This window comes from Hemibagrus wyckioides, linkage group LG22, assembly GCF_019097595.1.
Source record: "Hemibagrus wyckioides isolate EC202008001 linkage group LG22, SWU_Hwy_1.0, whole genome shotgun sequence".
Classification (NCBI taxonomy): Eukaryota; Metazoa; Chordata; class Actinopteri; order Siluriformes; family Bagridae; genus Hemibagrus; species Hemibagrus wyckioides.
Genome location: NC_080731.1, coordinates 693,241 through 713,240, shown reverse-complemented (window position 1 = coordinate 713,240; position 20,000 = coordinate 693,241). Strand labels below are relative to the sequence as shown.

General features: G+C 46.4%; 1 protein-coding gene across 7 annotated transcripts in view; it reads left to right on the top strand.

Annotated features, from left to right (window-relative positions):
• The window catches only part of fbrsl1 (fibrosin-like 1), a 287,491-nt gene that overhangs the window by 225,307 nt on the left and 42,184 nt on the right, over positions 1-20,000 (top strand). For all 7 annotated transcript variants that reach the window (XM_058374974.1, XM_058374971.1, XM_058374977.1 and 4 more), the window contains one exon: positions 15,116-15,164. In XM_058374974.1, coding sequence (XP_058230957.1) covers positions 15,116-15,164 — 49 coding nt within the window. The remainder of the gene's footprint in view (positions 1-15,115; positions 15,165-20,000) is intronic.

Below are 20,000 nucleotides of genomic sequence, written 5' to 3'. Positions count from 1 at the left end.
AATCTGATAATATTTATCAGAATATTCACACACTGATGGTGAATGTTGGTGTGTGTGTGGGTGTGTGTGTGTGGGTGTGTGTGGGTGTGTGTGTGTGTGATGGTAACATCATTGTGTATAATTGACTCGTCATGTTTCTTGTGCATTCCGTCCATTTATAAAGGAAACGTTTCTGATTCTTGTTTCCTGTCTCCACCCTTGGCGCTTAATAAGCAGATTTTTGTTGTCTGTCTTTAATTAGTTGTGTGTGTTCCTGAGTTTGATGTAAACACTGCGCTGTGTGTAGCCTCCGTCTCGGAACACGCAGAGAAAACTGATGGATGGCGAAAAAAAGACAATGTGGGATTGAGGAGCGTCCGACGTTCCGAACATAAGGTGTGTTCGTTAGTGCGAAGTTGACGAGCTGCTGCTCACGTTGGGGTAATTAACACCGTCACAGATTGTACGACAGCTGTGCTGTTTAGCGCCGAGCGCTTTACTTTACACGGAGAACCAAGAAAAGAACAATCCAGTAGTACCTGATGTTCTCAGAAGTGTGTGAGCGGAGACGGTCCTGCTCTACACACACCACGCCAGAGTGAGGATGTAGTGCATAGTGAGAGATTTGACACACGTCCGTACGCCGCGTGTGGATTTATTATCGGCTAAGTGTGCTACGTGTCTCAGTGTTAAATAACAGATTCCTGAGTAATGTGGATCAGCTGAGGGAGACGCGGGATTAGTGTCGGATAACCGACGGAATAAACACGGCTCTCTGTAGAGCGCTCAGACTCTCCGGCTCTGTGGGGATGTTTCGGAGCCGCCGTTCGAAGGCTCGGGTTCCTGAATAGCGACGCCGGCGTCGAGTCCCTACTGAAAGTCCCCTTTATTGCTTTAGGCTTAAGTTTAATCCCGGGTTTAGAAACCGGCCCAGATCTCCGATTCAGACAGGATGTGTAGGTTTACGCTTTAGCTCTGCTGTAATGCCTGTAATTTGTAGTTTGTAAAAAAGTGGAAGGTTTTAACTCCCTCCCCTCTGTCCCAGGACGTCTCATTAGATTTTACACCAGAAGTGTTGATCTGAGCGCTCTCGCTATAAACACCACACACTGCTGCAGAGGACCAGGCGCTCAGGAGATCCAGACCAGATACAGGCTTCATACACTCCAGTGATATAAAGATCTTATCACTCCTCTAAAACTACCACCATCCCACTTACCATCACAACAATCATTACACCATCACACCACCATACCATCACACCATCTCAACCATCATCACACCACCATACCATCACAACCATCATCACACCACCATACCATCACACCATCACAACCATCATCACACCACCATACCATCACAACCATCATCACACCACCATACCATCACAACCATCATCACACCACCATACCATCACAACCATCATCACACCACCATACCATCACAACCATCATCACATCACCATACCATCACAACCATCACAACCATCATCACACCACCATACCATCACACCATCACAACCATCATCACACCACCATACCATCACAACCATCATCACACCACCATACCATCACAACCATCATCACACCACCATACCATCACAACCATCATCACACCATCACACCATCACAACCATCACAACCATCATCACACCACCATACCATCACACCATCACAACCATCATCACACCACCATACCATCACAACCATCATCACACCACCATACCATCACAACCATCATCACACCACCATACCATCACAACCATCATCACACCACCATACCATCACACCATCACAACCATCATCACACCACCATACCATCACACCATCACAACCATCACAACCATCATCACACCACCATACCATCACACCATCACAACCATCATCACACCACCATACCATCACAACCATCATCACACCACCATACCATCACAACCATCATCACACCACCATACCATCACACCATCTCAACCATCATCACACCACCATACCATCACAACCATCATCACACCACCATACCATCACAACCATCATCACACCACCATACCATCACACCATCACAACCATCATCACACCACCATACCATCACAACCATCATCACACCACCATACCATCACACCATCACAACCATCATCACACCACCATACCATCACACCATCACAACCATCATCACACCACCATACCATCACACCATCACAACCATCATCACACCACCATACCATCACACCATCACAACCATCATCACACCATCACACCATCACAACCATCATCACACCACCATACCATCACACCATCACAACCATCATCACACCACCATACCATCACACCATCTCAACCATCATCACACCACCATACCATCACAACCATCATCACACCACCATACCATCACACCATCACAACCATCATCACACCACCATACCATCACAACCATCATCACACCACCATACCAACACACCATCACAACCATCATCACACCACCATACCATCACACCATCACAACCATCACACCACCATACCATCACACCATCTCAACCATCATCACACCACCATACCATCACAACCATCATCACACCACCATACCATCACACCATCACAACCATCATCACACCACCATACCATCACACCATCACAACCATCATCACACCACCATACCATCACAACCATCATCACACCACCATACCATCACAACCATCATCACACCACCATACCATCACAACCATCATCACACCACCATACCATCACAACCATCATCACACCACCATACCATCACACCATCACAACCATCATCACACCACCATACCATCACAACCATCATCACACCACCATACCATCACAACCATCATCACACCACCATACCATCACAACCATCATCACACCATCACACCATCACAACCATCACAACCATCATCACACCACCATACCATCACACCATCACAACCATCATCACACCACCATACCATCACAACCATCATCACACCACCATACCATCACAACCATCATCACACCACCATACCATCACACCATCACAACCATCATCACACCACCATACCATCACACCATCACAACCATCACAACCATCATCACACCACCATACCATCACACCATCACAACCATCATCACACCACCATACCATCACAACCATCATCACACCACCATACCATCACACCATCTCAACCATCATCACACCACCATACCATCACAACCATCATCACACCACCATACCATCACACCATCTCAACCATCATCACACCACCATACCATCACAACCATCATCACACCACCATACCATCACACCATCACAACCATCATCACACCATCACACCATCACAACCATCATCACACCACCATACCATCACACCATCTCAACCATCATCACACCACCATACCATCACAACCATCATCACACCACCATACCATCACAACCATCATCACACCACCATACCATCACACCATCACACACCATCATCACACCATCACAACCATCATCACACCACCATACCATCACACCATCACAACCATCATCACACCACCATACCATCACAACCATCATCACACCACCATACCATCACACCATCACAACCATCATCACACCATCACAACCATCATCACACCACCATACCATCACACCATCACAACCATCATCACACCACCATACCATCACAACCATCATCACACCACCATACCACCATACCATCTCAACCATCATCACACCACCATACCATCACAACCATCATCACACCACCATACCATCACACCATCTCAACCATCATCACACCACCATACCATCACAACCATCATCACACCACCATACCATCACACCATCACAACCATCATCACACCATCACACCATCACAACCATCATCACACCACCATACCATCACAACCATCATCACACCACCATACCATCACACCATCACAACCATCATCACACCACCATACCATCACAACCATCATCACACCACCATACCATCACACCATCTCAACCATCATCACACCACCATACCATCACACCATCACAACCATCATCACACCACCATACCATCACACCATCTCAACCATCATCACACCACCATACCATCTCAACCATCATCACACCACCATACCATCACAACCATCATCACACCACCATACCATCTCAACCATCATCACACCACCATACCATCACAACCATCATCACACCACCATACCATCACACCATCTCAACCATCATCACACCACCATACCATCACAACCATCATCACACCACCATACCATCACACCATCACAACCATCATCACACCATCACACCATCACAACCATCATCACACCACCATACCATCACAACCATCATCACACCACCATACCATCACAACCATCATCACACCACCATAGCATCACACCATCTCAACCATCATCACACCACCATACCATCTCAACCATCATCACACCACCATACCATCACAACCATCATCACACCACCATACCATCACAACCATCATCACACCACCATACCATCACACCACCACACCACCACAACCATCATCACACCACCATACCATCACACCACCATACCATCACACCACCACACCACCACAACCATCATCACACCACCATACCATCACAACCATCATCACACCACCATACCATCACAACCATCATCACACCACCATACCATCACAACCATCATCACACCACCATACCATCAACCATCATCACACCACCATACCATCAACCATCATCACACCACCATACCATCAACCATCATCACACCACCATACCATCACAACCATCATCACACCACCATACCATCACAACCATCATCACACCACCATACCATCACAACCATCATCACACCACCATACCATCACAACCATCATCACACCACCACACCACCACAACCATCATCATACCATCACACCACCATACCATCACACCATCATCACACCACCACACAACCACCACCACACCATCCACCATCATAACGACCATCCTGACCATCACAACATGTTAGCCACACCCACTTCCTCATGGTGATCGTGATTTATAACGTAATAATGCACAGAATTCACATAGCTACGTGTAAGTGACCTTACTGTTTCTGTGTCATGTATTGCAATAATTAGGTCATGTGATCATGTTAGCCACACCCCCATGTGTAACAAGGTCATGTGATTGTGTTAGCCACACCCCTTGTGTAACAAGGTCATATGATCATGTTAGCCACACCCACTTCCCCTGCGTCACAGTCATTTTGTTGCTCGGGGTTGCAGCAAAACGTTGCCATGGTTACACTTCTTAGGTAACTCTAGTTGCACGTGTAGCCGTAGCGCCTCACGGAGGTGTAACGTGGAGCAGCGAGTACCCGTGTTCTCGACGTCATCTCGGTTATATAAACAGAATTCATAAGAAATGACGTCAGAGTGGAGATGTTTAGAAAGTGTCACGCTCGGAAAAACGCTTTTCACCGAAGGCTCCGGACGCAGATGTCTGGGGTTTTTCTTCGTCTCAGGGCTCGGTGCTGGATTCAGCTTTTCTTCCATGTAATTTGAGTTTCTCTCTCATCTCGCTGTTCTTGGCCAGGTTCTCCGCCGCAGAAACCGAATTATACGCGCCGTAACTCAAGCGCTCTCCCCTTTCTGTCTGATTAGCTTTAATGTGAACCGTTTGTCGTTCCTGCTCTTGTTTTTCCTCTCGTGCTGATCTGCAACATCTGGTTCGGGTTTTTTCTGGCCATGGTGTACATCGTGTGTGTGTGTGTGTGTGTGTGTGTGTGGAAAGTTCCTCCCAAACCCACATGAAGAAAAGCACATAACTTTCGTGTCTCTGTGGCCGGCCACATAATTACTGCTGAATTAGGCATGAGGCGATTTCTACATTTTATTTCACATCATAATATTTGTCTAGTGTTTTATCAGAGTTTATGATTTTATTGTTGGAAAGATTTTTCAGTTATAATGTTTACTTATTCAGTCAGCGTGGCATGGAGCAGTTCGCTGTGGGATTCAGGCTACAGAGCGCCGAGGAAACCACGCCTCACTCATACCGGGGGTGAGCAACAAGCTAGCCAGCTAGTGCTAAAGTGTTGATGATGATGATGATGATGATGAAGTGTGTGTGATCAGTGTTAGAGATGGAACCAGCTGACCACTGTCTCTTGGTATGTATCAGTAGCATGATGGTTTGTTCAGTGTTGACAGTGTGAGCTGAGATCTTCTCAACCGTCTGAGTGGGAATTCCAAGCTGACGAGTTCCTGAGTTGTGAGATGTGCAGTGGGGTTTGTGTTCTGATTGGTTACTGTTAGGATTTTGGGGCGGGGACTGTGGACACTGAGGCTAAAAAGTCTGTATCAGGTGTAAATAGTTTAGTGTCACTGGTCAGACACACTGCGCTGTGAGCAGAGCCAGAGGCCAGCACGCGGATATCTGGAGGTCAGACACGCTGCGAGGGTTAGAAACTGTTCTAAAAGTGTGTGTGTGTGTGTTTGTGTGTGTGTGTGAGATAAATCCCGAGCTGTGTGTTTGGATGTAAACCCAGAGCCGTCAGTTACATCACACACCCGGGGTCTCGCTTTCATTCTCCTACCCACAATGCCGAGCTGCAGTCCAAAGCCACATGTGAGACACTGGACAGTGTGCCAGCAGAAACACCAGTTAACTGAATTATCATGGAGAGAGAGAGAGAGAGAGAGAGAGAAGGGGAGAGAGAGACAGAGAAAGAGAGAGCGATACACTAATGAGACACAGAGAGAGAGAGACAGACAGCTACTATTCCTCTCCTCCTCTTTTTCTTCTCTGTTTTTTTTCATATTATTCTATCCTTTTGTGTTTATTTCTCTTTGTCCATTTCTCTTCATTTCTCTCTTTCTGTCATTATATTTCTCCCTCTCGTTTCCTTTCTCTTGCTTTTTTCCTTGCTAACACTCGTTCTTTCTCTCTTTTCTCTTTCACATTGTCTCTTTGCCTTTCTCTCACGCTTTCTTGCCTTCTCAGTCGGAGGCTGACAGAAAGTCGGGCCCAATTATATTTCCCCAACCCTGAACTGTGTGTGTGTGTGTGTGTGAGACAGAGACTCAGGAGACATGTCAGAGACGAGCCGGGCGGTTTCACCTCTCCCCCTCCGCATTACAGCAGACTGACACGTGCTGCCTTATTATTGTGCCCTTCCACCCTTCATCCCCCCCTCCGTCCCTCTGCCCTCCGCCCCCCATCCTTCATTCCCTTCATCCCTTCATGCCCCCTGAGTCTTTCCCTCCCTCTTCCCTCGGACAGACTGGAAAATAACAAGATCCTGCCACTCACACAGACACAGACACAGGGAGGAGTGTGAGTGTGTTCATGTGGACTTTACAGTGGACAGGGGGTGTGATTTGGGACACAGCCGCTGTGATGAGAGTCTCACTTTTACTGAACATTCTTCATATATTAGAGCACTACATAGTGCACATGCAAGGCTCCTGTGTAGGGAACAAGACATAGGGAGACGAGGGGGCGGAGTGTTAGGGGCAGAGTTGTACACTCTAGACTGTTAGAGTGGTAAAGTGTGTATAAAGGGCGGAGCTCTAGACTGTTAGAGTGGTAAAAGGGCGGAGCTCTAGACTGTTAGAGTGGTAAAAGGGCGGAGCTCTAGACTGTTAGAGTGGTAAAAGGGCGGAGCTCTAGACTGTTAGAGTGGTAAAAGGGCGGAGCTCTAGACTGTTAGAGTGGTAAAAGGGCGGAGCTCTAGACTGTTAGAGTGGTAAAAGGGCGGAGCTCTAGACTGTTAGAGTGGAAAGCTGCTCTCTTTCTCTCTCTCTCTCTCTCCCTCTCCCTCTCTCTCTCTCTCTCTCTCTCTCCCGCTCCCTCTGTCTCTCTCTCTGTCCCGCTCCCTCTGTCTCTCTCTCTCTCTCTCCCTCTCCCTCTCTCTCTCTCTCTCTCTCTCTCTCTCCCGCTCCCTCTGTCTCTCTCTCTCTCTGTCCCGCTCCCACTCCCTCTGTCTCTCTCTCTCTCTCTCTCTCCCTCTCCCTCTCTCTCTCTCTCTCTCTCTCTCTCTCTCTCCCTTTGTCTCTCTCTGTCTCTGTCTCTCTCTCTCTCCCTCCGTCTCTCTCTCTCTCTCTCCATCTCTCTCTCTCCGTCCCTCCCTCTCTCTCTCTCTCTCTCTCTCTCTCTCTGGATGAATAATTAAAAGTGCAGCATGTCAGACAAAGTTGCGTTTACTTGCTTCATTATATTTTAATGCCGAGTGAAGAGTGTTATGCTCTAGCGCTCTGTCTTGGCAGCCGAAGCAACTTTTAATGGTCTTAACTCGTAAATCAACACATTGCACATCCTCCTACACACACACACACACACACACACACATATATACACACACACACACACATACACACACACACTGCAGTGTATGAATCCTCCCACTGCAGGTGCTAATTGGTCTGTGTTCATTCCAGATCTGCCGGATAACGAGGGTCACTCAGCGAGGGAAAGTCAGAGGATGTGGGATGTTAACGTCGTTAGTGATGGCTATCTCTGTGTGTGTGTGTGTGTGTGTGTGTGTGTGAATATATTGCTGTCAGCAGCTTAGCTAAGCATCGTGTCCTGATTCTGGTGACTGTTCAGTGCTCCAACATGGGCTGAGGTTCAGTTCACTGGGCTCGACCAATCAGAGACCGGATGTTATGACATCACAACATTAGTTGATGTTAGACACACACACACACACACACAGAGTATGATGGTATATTGAAATTGAAATTATTAGCAGCAGTTAAACCATCACTCTGTAATTACATCATCCAGCTTTAAATTGTAGTGTAGAATTAAATAATTCACTAATTATGTTGTAATTGTGTGAGACGATGAAATTTTTCCTGCTCTGTGTGTGTGTGTGTGTGTGTGTGCAGCCTATTAAAAATAGACCAATCTCACTGCACTGCGTTTCACACACACACACACACACACACACACAATCTCAGGCTGGTTGTAGCTGTCAGTGAGTGGCAAGTAATTGAAAACGCCTTTGGGAGCCATTTGTCACACTATGTGTGTGTGTGTGTCTGTGTGTCTGTGTGTGTGTGTCTGTGTGTCTGGCAAGCTTTAAACTGTAAGTGTGAAGGGCCTAACCCAAATCACACACACACACACACGTTGTGTTCTGGTTCTTGTCCTTTCACACAGCGGCTGTTTTTATTCCATCACTTGTCACACTACTGTATTTTTCCCGACTGTAAGGTCTCATTTTTTTTTATCTTGACTACTTTACTGTTCCTCCCTTGAAGTCTCTCCCTCGAACCCTGCACTTCCTGTTCTTCTGAAAGTGGGCGGAGTTTGTTGTTAAGAGGATAAAAGACACCTCTAACTTAAAAAAAACAAAGCTGGGGGGCCAAAACTTTATCTCACACTTTACAAGAGCATATATTGGAGTCTGGTGTGTGTGTGTGTGTGTGTGTGTGCAGTCTCCGGCAGTAAGTGTGTACTTTACTGAGGGTTAAAGGGCGCGGTTTTAACGGAGCTCCACTTTCAGTCTTCAATAACTCGAGTCTCAGCGTCTGCTTCGTAAATAAATTCCACTTATAACATAACACACCGTGTGCTTTTCCAGCAGGAGACGCCTTTATGTAGCGCTGTGTGTGTGTGTGTGTGTGTGTGTGTGTTTTCTGCTTCACACACTCAAGCGCTGCTCAGTGTAGCATCAAATTTAATCAGAAGCCTGAGCGTGTCTGATAGTAAATGTGTCATTTATGATCTGCTCTAGCTTCACTCTGTGTGTGTGTGTGGGGGGGGGTGCATGTGTGTGTGGGTGCATGTGTGTGTGTGGTATACCCACACAGCTGCTATAACAGTTCTATACTCTCCAATGGTGTTTTATGGTTACTATGGTAACTGTCAGTTCTGCAAGGTCTAGCAGGGTGTTTTATGGTTACTATGGTAACGATACTTTCAGCTACAGTGATACTCCTTGCTCCAGTAGGGTGTGTTACAGTTACTGTGGTAACCGTCTGTCCAGCTGTAGTTCTGTTCTGGCACTGATCTGTGGATTTAAAGTAACTGGACTTGAGGATGGTCCTGATATGACATTCTGATGCCGTTCTTTTATGATGTTTGTGTTGTTTGTGATGTTTGTGGTGTTTGTGGTGTTTGTGGTGTTTGTGATGTTTGTGGTGTTTGTGGTGTTTGTGGTGTTTGTGATGTTTGTGGTGTTTGTGATGTTTGTGGTGTTTGTGATGTTTGTGTTGTTTGTGGTGTTTGTGGTGTTTGTGTTGTTTGTGGTGTTTGTGGTGTTTGTGTTGTTTGTGGTGTTTGTGATGTTTGTGGTGTTTGTGGTGTTTGTGTTGTTTGTGGTGTTTGTGGTGTTTGTGTTGTTTGTGATGTTTGTGGTGTTTGTGATGTTTGTGGTGTTTGTGGTGTTTGTGATGTTTGTGGTGTTTGTGGTGTTTGTGATGTTTGTGGTGTTTGTGGTGTTTGTGGTGTTTGTGATGTTTGTGGTGTTTGTGGTGTTTGTGATGTTTGTGGTGTTTGTGGTGTTTGTGATGTTTGTGATGTTTGTGGTGTTTGTGATGTTTGTGGTGTTTGTGGTGTTTGTGATGTTTGTGGTGTTTGTGGTGTTTGTGTTGTTTGTGATGTTTGTGGTGTTTGTGGTGTTTGTGTTGTTTGTGGTGTTTGTGGTGTTTGTGTTGTTTGTGATGTTTGTGTTGTTTGTGATGTTTGTGGTGTTTGTGGTGTTTGTGATGTTTGTGGTGTTTGTGGTGTTTGTGGTGTTTGTGATGTTTGTGGTGTTTGTGATGTTTGTGGTGTTTGTGATGTTTGTGGTGTTTGTGTTGTTTGTGGTGTTTGTGATGTTTGTGGTGTTTGTGGTGTTTGTGATGTTTGTGATGTTTGTGGTGTTTGTGATGTTTGTGGTGTTTGTGGTGTTTGTGGTGTTTGTGTTGTTTGTGGTGTTTGTGTTGTTTGTGGTGTTTGTGATGTTTGTGGTGTTTGTGGTGTTTGTGGTGTTTGTGGTGTTTGTGGTGTTTGTGATGTTTGTGGTGTTTGTGGTGTTTGTGGTAGTTGAGGACCGGGTGTACCTGGGGTAGTTGAGGACCTGGTGTACCTGGGGTAGTTGAGGACCTGGTGTACCTGGGGTAGTTGAGGACCTGGTGTACCTGGGGTAGTTTAGGACCTGGTGTACCTGGGGTAGTTGAGGACCTGGTGTACCTGGGGTAGTTGAGGACCTGGTGTACCTGGGGTAGTTTAGGACCTGGTGTACCTGGGGTAGTTTAGGACCTGGTGTACCTGGGGTAGTTTAGGACCTGGTGTACCTGGGGTAGTTTAGGACCTGGTGTACCTGGGGTAGTTGAGGACCTGGTGTACCTGGGGTAGTTGAGGACCTGGTGTACCTGGGGTAGTTGAGGACCTGGTGTACCTGGGGTAGTTGAGGACCTGGTGTACCTGGGGTAGTTTAGGACCTGGTGTACCTGGGGTAGTTGAGGACCTGGTGTACCTGGGGTAGTTTAGGACCTGGTGTACCTGGGGTAGTTGAGGACCTGGTGTACCTGGGGTAGTTGAGGACCTGGTGTACCTGGGGTAGTTGAGGACCTGGTGTACCTGGGGTAGTTGAGGACCTGGTGTACCTGGGGTAGTTGAGGACCTGGTGTACCTGGGGTAGTTTAGGACCTGGTGTACCTGGGGTAGTTTAGGACCTGGTGTACCTGGGGTAGTTTAGGACCTGGTGTACCTGGGGAGTCACTCAGAAGCTGTTTGCTGCTACAGGATTTGTGTGTCCCAGACGCCTCCACACGGCTGTGTCCGAAATCCACGCGTGTGATTGAGACCTTCTCACTAATGCTCAGGGTTGTTGAGGAAACCTGCAGTGTAGAAAACTCATGCCTGTATCAGGGTAAGGATCTGATTGGCTGTATGTAGTGAGGGGCGGGGCTTCCTGTGACACAGCCACCATGTTGAGTTTCACCCCACAGTCAACTATCTGTTATAGTTCTGTGGCTTTGGGTCAATAACCGCTCGCAGACTTCTCGTTCATCTTATCAGGGGCTGCTAGAGACTCTGGACCTGTGTGTGTGTGTGTGTGTGTGATGTATAGATAAATCTGGTGTAACCCACATTATTTCCTCAGTAAAGGCTGAAAGGTGTGTTTGGGTTCCGTCCCAATTCAATACTAGTTTATCTGCTTTTTGTTAGCAGAGAGTTCGCTATCGAGCACCGCGCTGTCTCTCTGGATTTCATCTAGAACTTTCTTTCCAGGAATCTTATCACTGAAAATCACAGAAGGTGCTGGATTCCAGGAACGGAATCAAGTAGCGAGTGAGAAACGCTGAAAAACACTCCACTGTTTTTATTTACGGATTTATCACCAACATGGACGCAGAAATCATCTAACGGAAATCATTTAATTATTCAACATTTTCTGAGTTTTGGTTCAAGCCTTTTTGGTGTTAGCAGTGAAGTGAGTGAAATAAAGTCAGACACACACACACACACTGTAGCTCATGTTCACTCTGTTCCTCTCTAACAGTATGCGCTCATTAATATTCGCATAAATTTGAATAATAATCACAATGTCATTCAAATTCATTTTTAAGAGCATTGAGCGCTAATTTGGAGTGTGGTATCGCTCGAGTGAAATGTGAAAGCAGCATGAGGGGGATTCAGGGGTTAAACAGAAAAGACCCTCGGATGGTCGCCGTGGCGATGGCTGCTGTTGCCAGGCGATGTATAATCGGCCAATCACGGACGAGAAGGAGGCGCCCAGATTTATGGTTGGATTTTACACGGTCACTCAGCGGAATACATTACCATCTTAATGATGCTGTGCGTGTGTGTGTGTGTTCACACACCTGTTCTGACCTGCGGCGCTCAAGAGCAAGAGAGAAACATGACACAGCTTCTGATAAACGAGTGTGGAGGAGGTCATTGAGAGAGAGAGAGAGAGAGAGAGAGAGACAGACAGACAGGCAGTGAGAGGGGAAAAAAGACAAAAGAAAACAAGACAGATGCTGGACCGAGAGAACTAAAAAAGAGAGATAGAAAGAGAAATACACACACACACACACACACGTTAATTCACAGGGCAGCTTGGTTTTTTGTCACTGTCACCCTCTAAACACCCCTCAGCTGTGTGTGTGTGTGTTTATATAAGAATACCCTATATTCATTCATTCTTTATTTCCTTGACCCCCCCCATCTCTCTCTCTCTCTCTCTCTCTCTCTCTCTCTCTCTCTGTAACTCTCTTTAAACCCATACTTATCCCCCTCTCTGTTATTATCCCTCTTTTCTTTTCTATCTTTCTCTCCTTGGTGAATGAGTCGGTGGCGTTTTACAGCAGCAGATTGCAGGACCTTGACCTTGTTACCCCTCTCTCTCTCTCTCTCTCTCTCTCTCTCTCTCTCTCTCTGTCTCTCTCTCTCTGTCTGTCTCTCTTTCACACACACACACACACACACCTTGCTCTGGATTGTGTGTGTGTGTGTGTGTGTGCAGCTCTAATATCCCTCGTTCCTCTGTCTCGGCGTCTGGCTCACAGAAACCTGGCTTAGATTTCCTGTGTTTCTGAAACGCTAATCTCCCTCTGCTTCCTGTGGGGCACACAGGGGTCTGATCTACCCCACTACCCCCCTACTACCCCCCCCCCACACACACACACTCACTACTCTCCTGCTACTCTCCTCTGTTCATATCACCCCCTCATTAAGGTCAGGTTTATGTGTGACCATGAATTTGAATGAAATTTGTTATGTGTGACCTTTGACCTTCGGCTTTGAAGTGTGCAGCAGGAAGGTTGTCAGACAGAACATCCTCCTGGAGACACACACACACACACACACACACACACCTGATAGTTTGTGTTAGCATTGTCTCGCTCTCTCTTAAGTGAGGTTGTATTTATTTACAAAACAAATAGAGAGAGTCATCCATTATGTCTGTTAGCTACATTAGCATTGAAGTACATAGTGTGTGTGTGTGTGTGTGTTACATATGTACATTTATAAACCTGTGGATGTTCCTCACAAAAAGAAGTGTTTGTTTGTGTGACTGGCATTAGCCGAGTTTCCTGCGCTTCCTCACCCTCGCTAATGGCTAATCTGAGTTATGGCTATCAGCTAAAAATGGCCGCTGAGTTCTCCGCTCTGCTAATTTAACCCAGACGTCTGCACACGAGCGCCTGTGTTTTCTCCTCCACGTCTCGTCTGTTTCTCATTTGCTGGCCGTCTGCGTTAGAGGAAGGAAAAGGGTGCTGCTGTTTAGTCTGTGTGGAGATTCGCTGGGTTTATGGAGCTCTTTGTTGTTTTCTACTCTGCTTTCACTTTTTTGGGGCCCGAGTGTGTTTTTCTTGTCCTTGTGGATGTGAAGACAGACATTCCAGCAACACAGTGACACTCTGGTGTGTGTAGAACACCTCAGACTCACACCGTGGTCTCAAAATGGAGGAACACACGCAAGTGTGGTTAGCGATGGATGCTAAGAGTAATAACCGTGTAATTTTAAGCTCATCGGAGCTTTCCCGTAGTGATTTACCGACACGTCTGAGGTAAATGTTGACATTCCGGATGGTTCTGTGTCGTTTTCACTCTCACATTGTTGGTATAAAACACTTTAATGACTACATACTGACTGGATACAGTGTTAGCCTCAGTCATTACCTAGCTTAGGCTTTAAGTCAGTGTTTTCCAGTCGCCTAGCAACTGTTTTGTCACGATGTTGTTTGCTTGAACAGTGAAAGTTTGATTATTTCAGCATTATTTCTGACCAACATGCCTCCAGAATGTAAAGTTTAGAACTTAGGACTCTCAAGAAGAAGAGACTCAAGAGTGCTCTCAAAATGGTGGTACACTCTGGTTAGCGGCGGATACTAAGTGTAATATTTGTGTGGTTGTTTCTGTAGTAATTTATCGGCACGTCTGAGGTAAGCGTTTTCTCGAAGCTTACACATCCTCTTGGTTAGCAGTTGATGCTAAGTGTCTTTCCAGGTTACTTTTTTAGCTGTTCTGAGGCTTTTCTTAGTAATTCTCCAACATATCTCAGGTAAATGTCGACGTTCCGGATTGTTCTGACTCTTTACACTTTACGCTTTAGTGACTCCATGCTAGCTGGATAAACTGTTAGCCTGCTTCTGCTCCAAAACAATTCATGTTAATTTTTTGTCCAAGTTGTAATGGTGTGTTTTTTTTTCTCTCTCTCTCTCTTTCAGGCGTCTGATGTCGGATCGGAGAAGCTCTTTTCCCCGACTGCTCCTAAAGGTGAGACTCTGACGGTGTTACTGAAACTCTTCTGAGGTGATGGAGATGATTTATACAGCCGGTCACTAAATGATGCTAGGGCTAGGGACGGACTTGTGGTGGTGGAAGGAGGCGGAGGGAAGCTTTGTGTCTTCTCGTCCTCTCCTTCTATCCTCCTCTTCCTTCTCTCGTCCTCAGATAGCAGAATGTCTTCATCACAGAGAAGCTACAAAAAGAGCGAGTGACTTTAAACACCCTCGTTTTTGTCACCGCTAGACTCAGAGCTAATGAGGGGATTTAATACAGACTGCTACAGGGAGCATAACGAGGGGCTTAATGAGAGAGAGAGAGAGAGAGAGAGAGAGAGAGAGCTAGTAGAGAGGACAGGCAGAGAAAAACATAGATGTAAGAAGATGACAGAAACTGTAGGAAAAAAAGATAAAAAGACAGATACAGAGAGAAAAAAGAACGAGAGAGAGAGAATGATAAATATAGACTGATAGAGCGACAGAAAGAAGAAGTAGAAGAAAAAGACATGACATGGAGAGAGCGAGACAGAAACGGAGGCAGGTCAGACAAAGAAAGACAGAAAAAGACATAAATAGAGGCTGAAAAAGAAACACATGAGAAGAGAGAGAGAGAAAAACGAGAGAGAGAGCGGGGAGAAGAAAAAATAGGATTTGAAGAGAATAAGGAAAGAGTGAAAGAGAAAAAGGTGAATGGAAAAGAGAGACAGAAAAAAAGACAGACAGATGCACACAGACTTTACAGTGTGTGTGTGTGTGTGTGTGTGTGTGTGTGAGAGAGAGAGAGAGAGAGAGGGAGGTCGAGGAGCGTGTTTAAAGGGCGTCTGAGGAATCTGTTATTCAGCTGTCTGCATTTACGTCTGACCTTGCTGTGTGTGTGTGTGTGTGTGTGTGAAATGTCGGCCATTTTGAGCCGTTTCCCTCCCTCCGGCTTCACTGGATCCGGTGTTGTGCTCCTCAGACGCCGCGGTGTGTATCAGTGCAGCAGTGATGGACGGAGTGGTCAGTGCTGATCTCAGAGCAGTGTTAAACCTCAGCAGCTCTGATGAAACACTTCATTCTGGATAAATTAGCCGAGAGGAGAGAGAGAGAGAGAGAAAGGAGGAGACAGGGTGGTGATGTCACACAGAGCGTGGTCATGAGGTCATGAAGACTGTGATGTCATCATGAATGACAACAGTGAGTGTATGACATCAGACAGAGATTTGTAATGTCTCAGAGTTGTGATGTCAGAGAGAGAAGTGATGTCATCATGCTCTCATACATCATCTTTCTGGACACTGTTTACTGTGGAGAAATTCACTGCACTGTTTCAGGAAGTGATGTCATTAAGTCAGAAAATAATTCACCTGCAATACTGTGTCTGAAACATAGCTAATGATGTCACTGAGATGGAGAGTTTGGATTGGTTCAGATCTCTGTGACGCACACACTGATTATTAGAGTATAGTGTGTGTGTGTGTGTGTGAGGTGTGTGTGTGTGTGTGTGAGGTGTGTGTGTGTGTGTTATCTACAGTACTCAGTAGTTAATGAAGTGCAGTCGCTCTTAATTACACTTCTGATGATTAGCATGGACACAGCGAGCGTTTTATCCATTCTGTATGGCTTTAACGGAGCTGCAGCGCTTCTGCTATACGCCATGTCCTGGGACTGAAACACAACACACACCTCATACACACACCTCATACACACACCTCATACACACACCTCATACACACCCCTCATACACACCCCTCATACACACACCTCATACACACACCTCATACACACACCTCATACACACACCTCATACACACCCCTCATACACACCCCTCATACACACACCTCATACACACACCTCATACACACCCCTCATACACACACCTCATACACACACCTCATACACACACCTCATACACACCCCTCATACACACCCCTCATACACACACCTCATACACACACCTCATACACACCCCTCATACACACCCCTCATACACACACCTAATACACACACCTAATACACACCCCTCATACACACACCTCATACACACACCTCATACACACACCTAATACACACACCTAATACACACCCCTCATACACACACCTCATACACACACCTCATACACACACCTCATACACACACCTAATACACACACCTAATACACACCCCTCATACACACACCTCATACACACACCTCATACACACACCTCATACACACACCTCATACACACACCTCATACACACACCTCATACACACACCTCATACACACCCCTCATACACACACCTCATACACACACCTAATACACACCCCTCATACACACACCTCATACACACACCTAATACACACCCCTCATACACACACCTCATACACACACCTCATACACACACCTCATACACACACCTCATACACACCCCTCATACACACACCTCATACACACCCCTCATACACACCCCTCATACACACACCTAATACACACCCCTCATACACACCCCTCATACACACACCTAATACACACCCCTCATACACACACCTCATACACACACCTCATACACACCCCTCATACACACACCTCATACACACCCCTCATACACACCCCTCATACACACACCTAATACACACCCCTCATACACACACCTCATACACACCCCTCATACACACACCTCATACACACACCTAATACACACACCTCATACACACACCTCATACACACACCTCATACACACCCCTCATACACACCCCTCATACACACCCCTCATACACACCCCTCATACACACACCTCATACACACCCCTCATACACACACCTCATACACACACCTCATACACACCCCTCATACACACCCCTCATACACACCCCTCATACACACACCTAATACACACACCTCATACACACACCTCATACACACACCTCATACACACACCTCATACACACACCTCATACACACACCTCATACACACCCCTCATACACACACCTCATACACACACCTCATACACACACCTCATACACACCCCTCATACACACCCCTCATACACACACCTAATACACACCCCTCATACACACACCTCATACACACACCTCATACACACACCTCATACACACACCTCATACACACCCCTCATACACACCCCTCATACACACACCTAATACACACCCCTCATACACACACCTCATACACACACCTCATACACACACCTCATACACACACCTCATACACACCCCTCATACACACCCCTCATACACACACCTAATACACACCCCTCATACACACACCTCATACACACACCTCATACACACCCCTCATACACACACCTAATACACACACCTCATACACACACCTCATACACACCCCTCATACACACCCCTCATACACACCCCTCATACACACACCTAATACACACCCCTCATACACACACCTCATACACACCCCTCATACACACCCCTCATACACACACCTCATACACACCCCTCATACACACACCTAATACACACCCCTCATACACATACCTCATACACACCCCTCATACACACACCTAATACACACCCCTCATACACACACCTCATACACATACCTCATACACACACCTCATACACACACCTCATACACACACCTCATACACATACCTCATACACACCCCTCATACACACACCTCATACACACACCTCATACACACACCTAATACACACACCTCATACACATACCTCATACACACCCCTCATACACACACCTAATACACACACCTCATACACACCCCTCATACACACACCTCATACACACCCCTCATACACACCCCTCATACACACACCTCATACACACCCCTCATACACACACCTAATACACACACCTCATACACATACCTCATACACACCCCTCATACACACACCTAATACACACACCTAATACACACCCCTCATACACACACCTCATACACACCCCTCATACACACACCTCATACACACCCCTCATACACACCCCTCATACACACCCCTCATACACACACCTCATACACACCCCTCATACACACACCTCATACACACCCCTCATACACACCCCTCATACACACACCTAATACACACACCTCATACACACCCCTCATACACACCCCTCATACACACCCCTCATACACACACCTAATACACACCCCTCATACACACACCTCATACACACCCCTCATACACACACCTAATACACACCCCTCATACACACACCTAATACACACACCTCATACACACACCTCATACACACCCCTCATACACACACCTCATACACACCCCTCATACACACACCTCATACACACCCCTCATACACACACCTCATACACACCCCTCATACACACACCTAATACACACCCCTCATACACACACCTCATACACACACCTAATACACACACCTCATACACACACCTAATACACACCCCTCATACACATACCTCATACACATACCTCATACACACACCTCATACACACACCTAATACACACCCCTCATACACATACCTCATACACATACCTCATACACACCCCTCATACACACACCTAATACACACCCCTCATACACACACCTCATACACACACCTCATACACACACCTCATACACACACCTAATACACACACCTAATACACACACCTCATACACACACCTCATACACACACCTAATACACACACCTAATACACACCCCTCATACACACACCTCATACACACACCTCATACACACCCCTCATACACACACCTCATACACACCCCTCATACACACCCCTCATACACACCCCTCATACACACACCTCATACACACACCTCATACACACACCTCATACACACCCCTCATACACACACCTCATACACACCCCTCA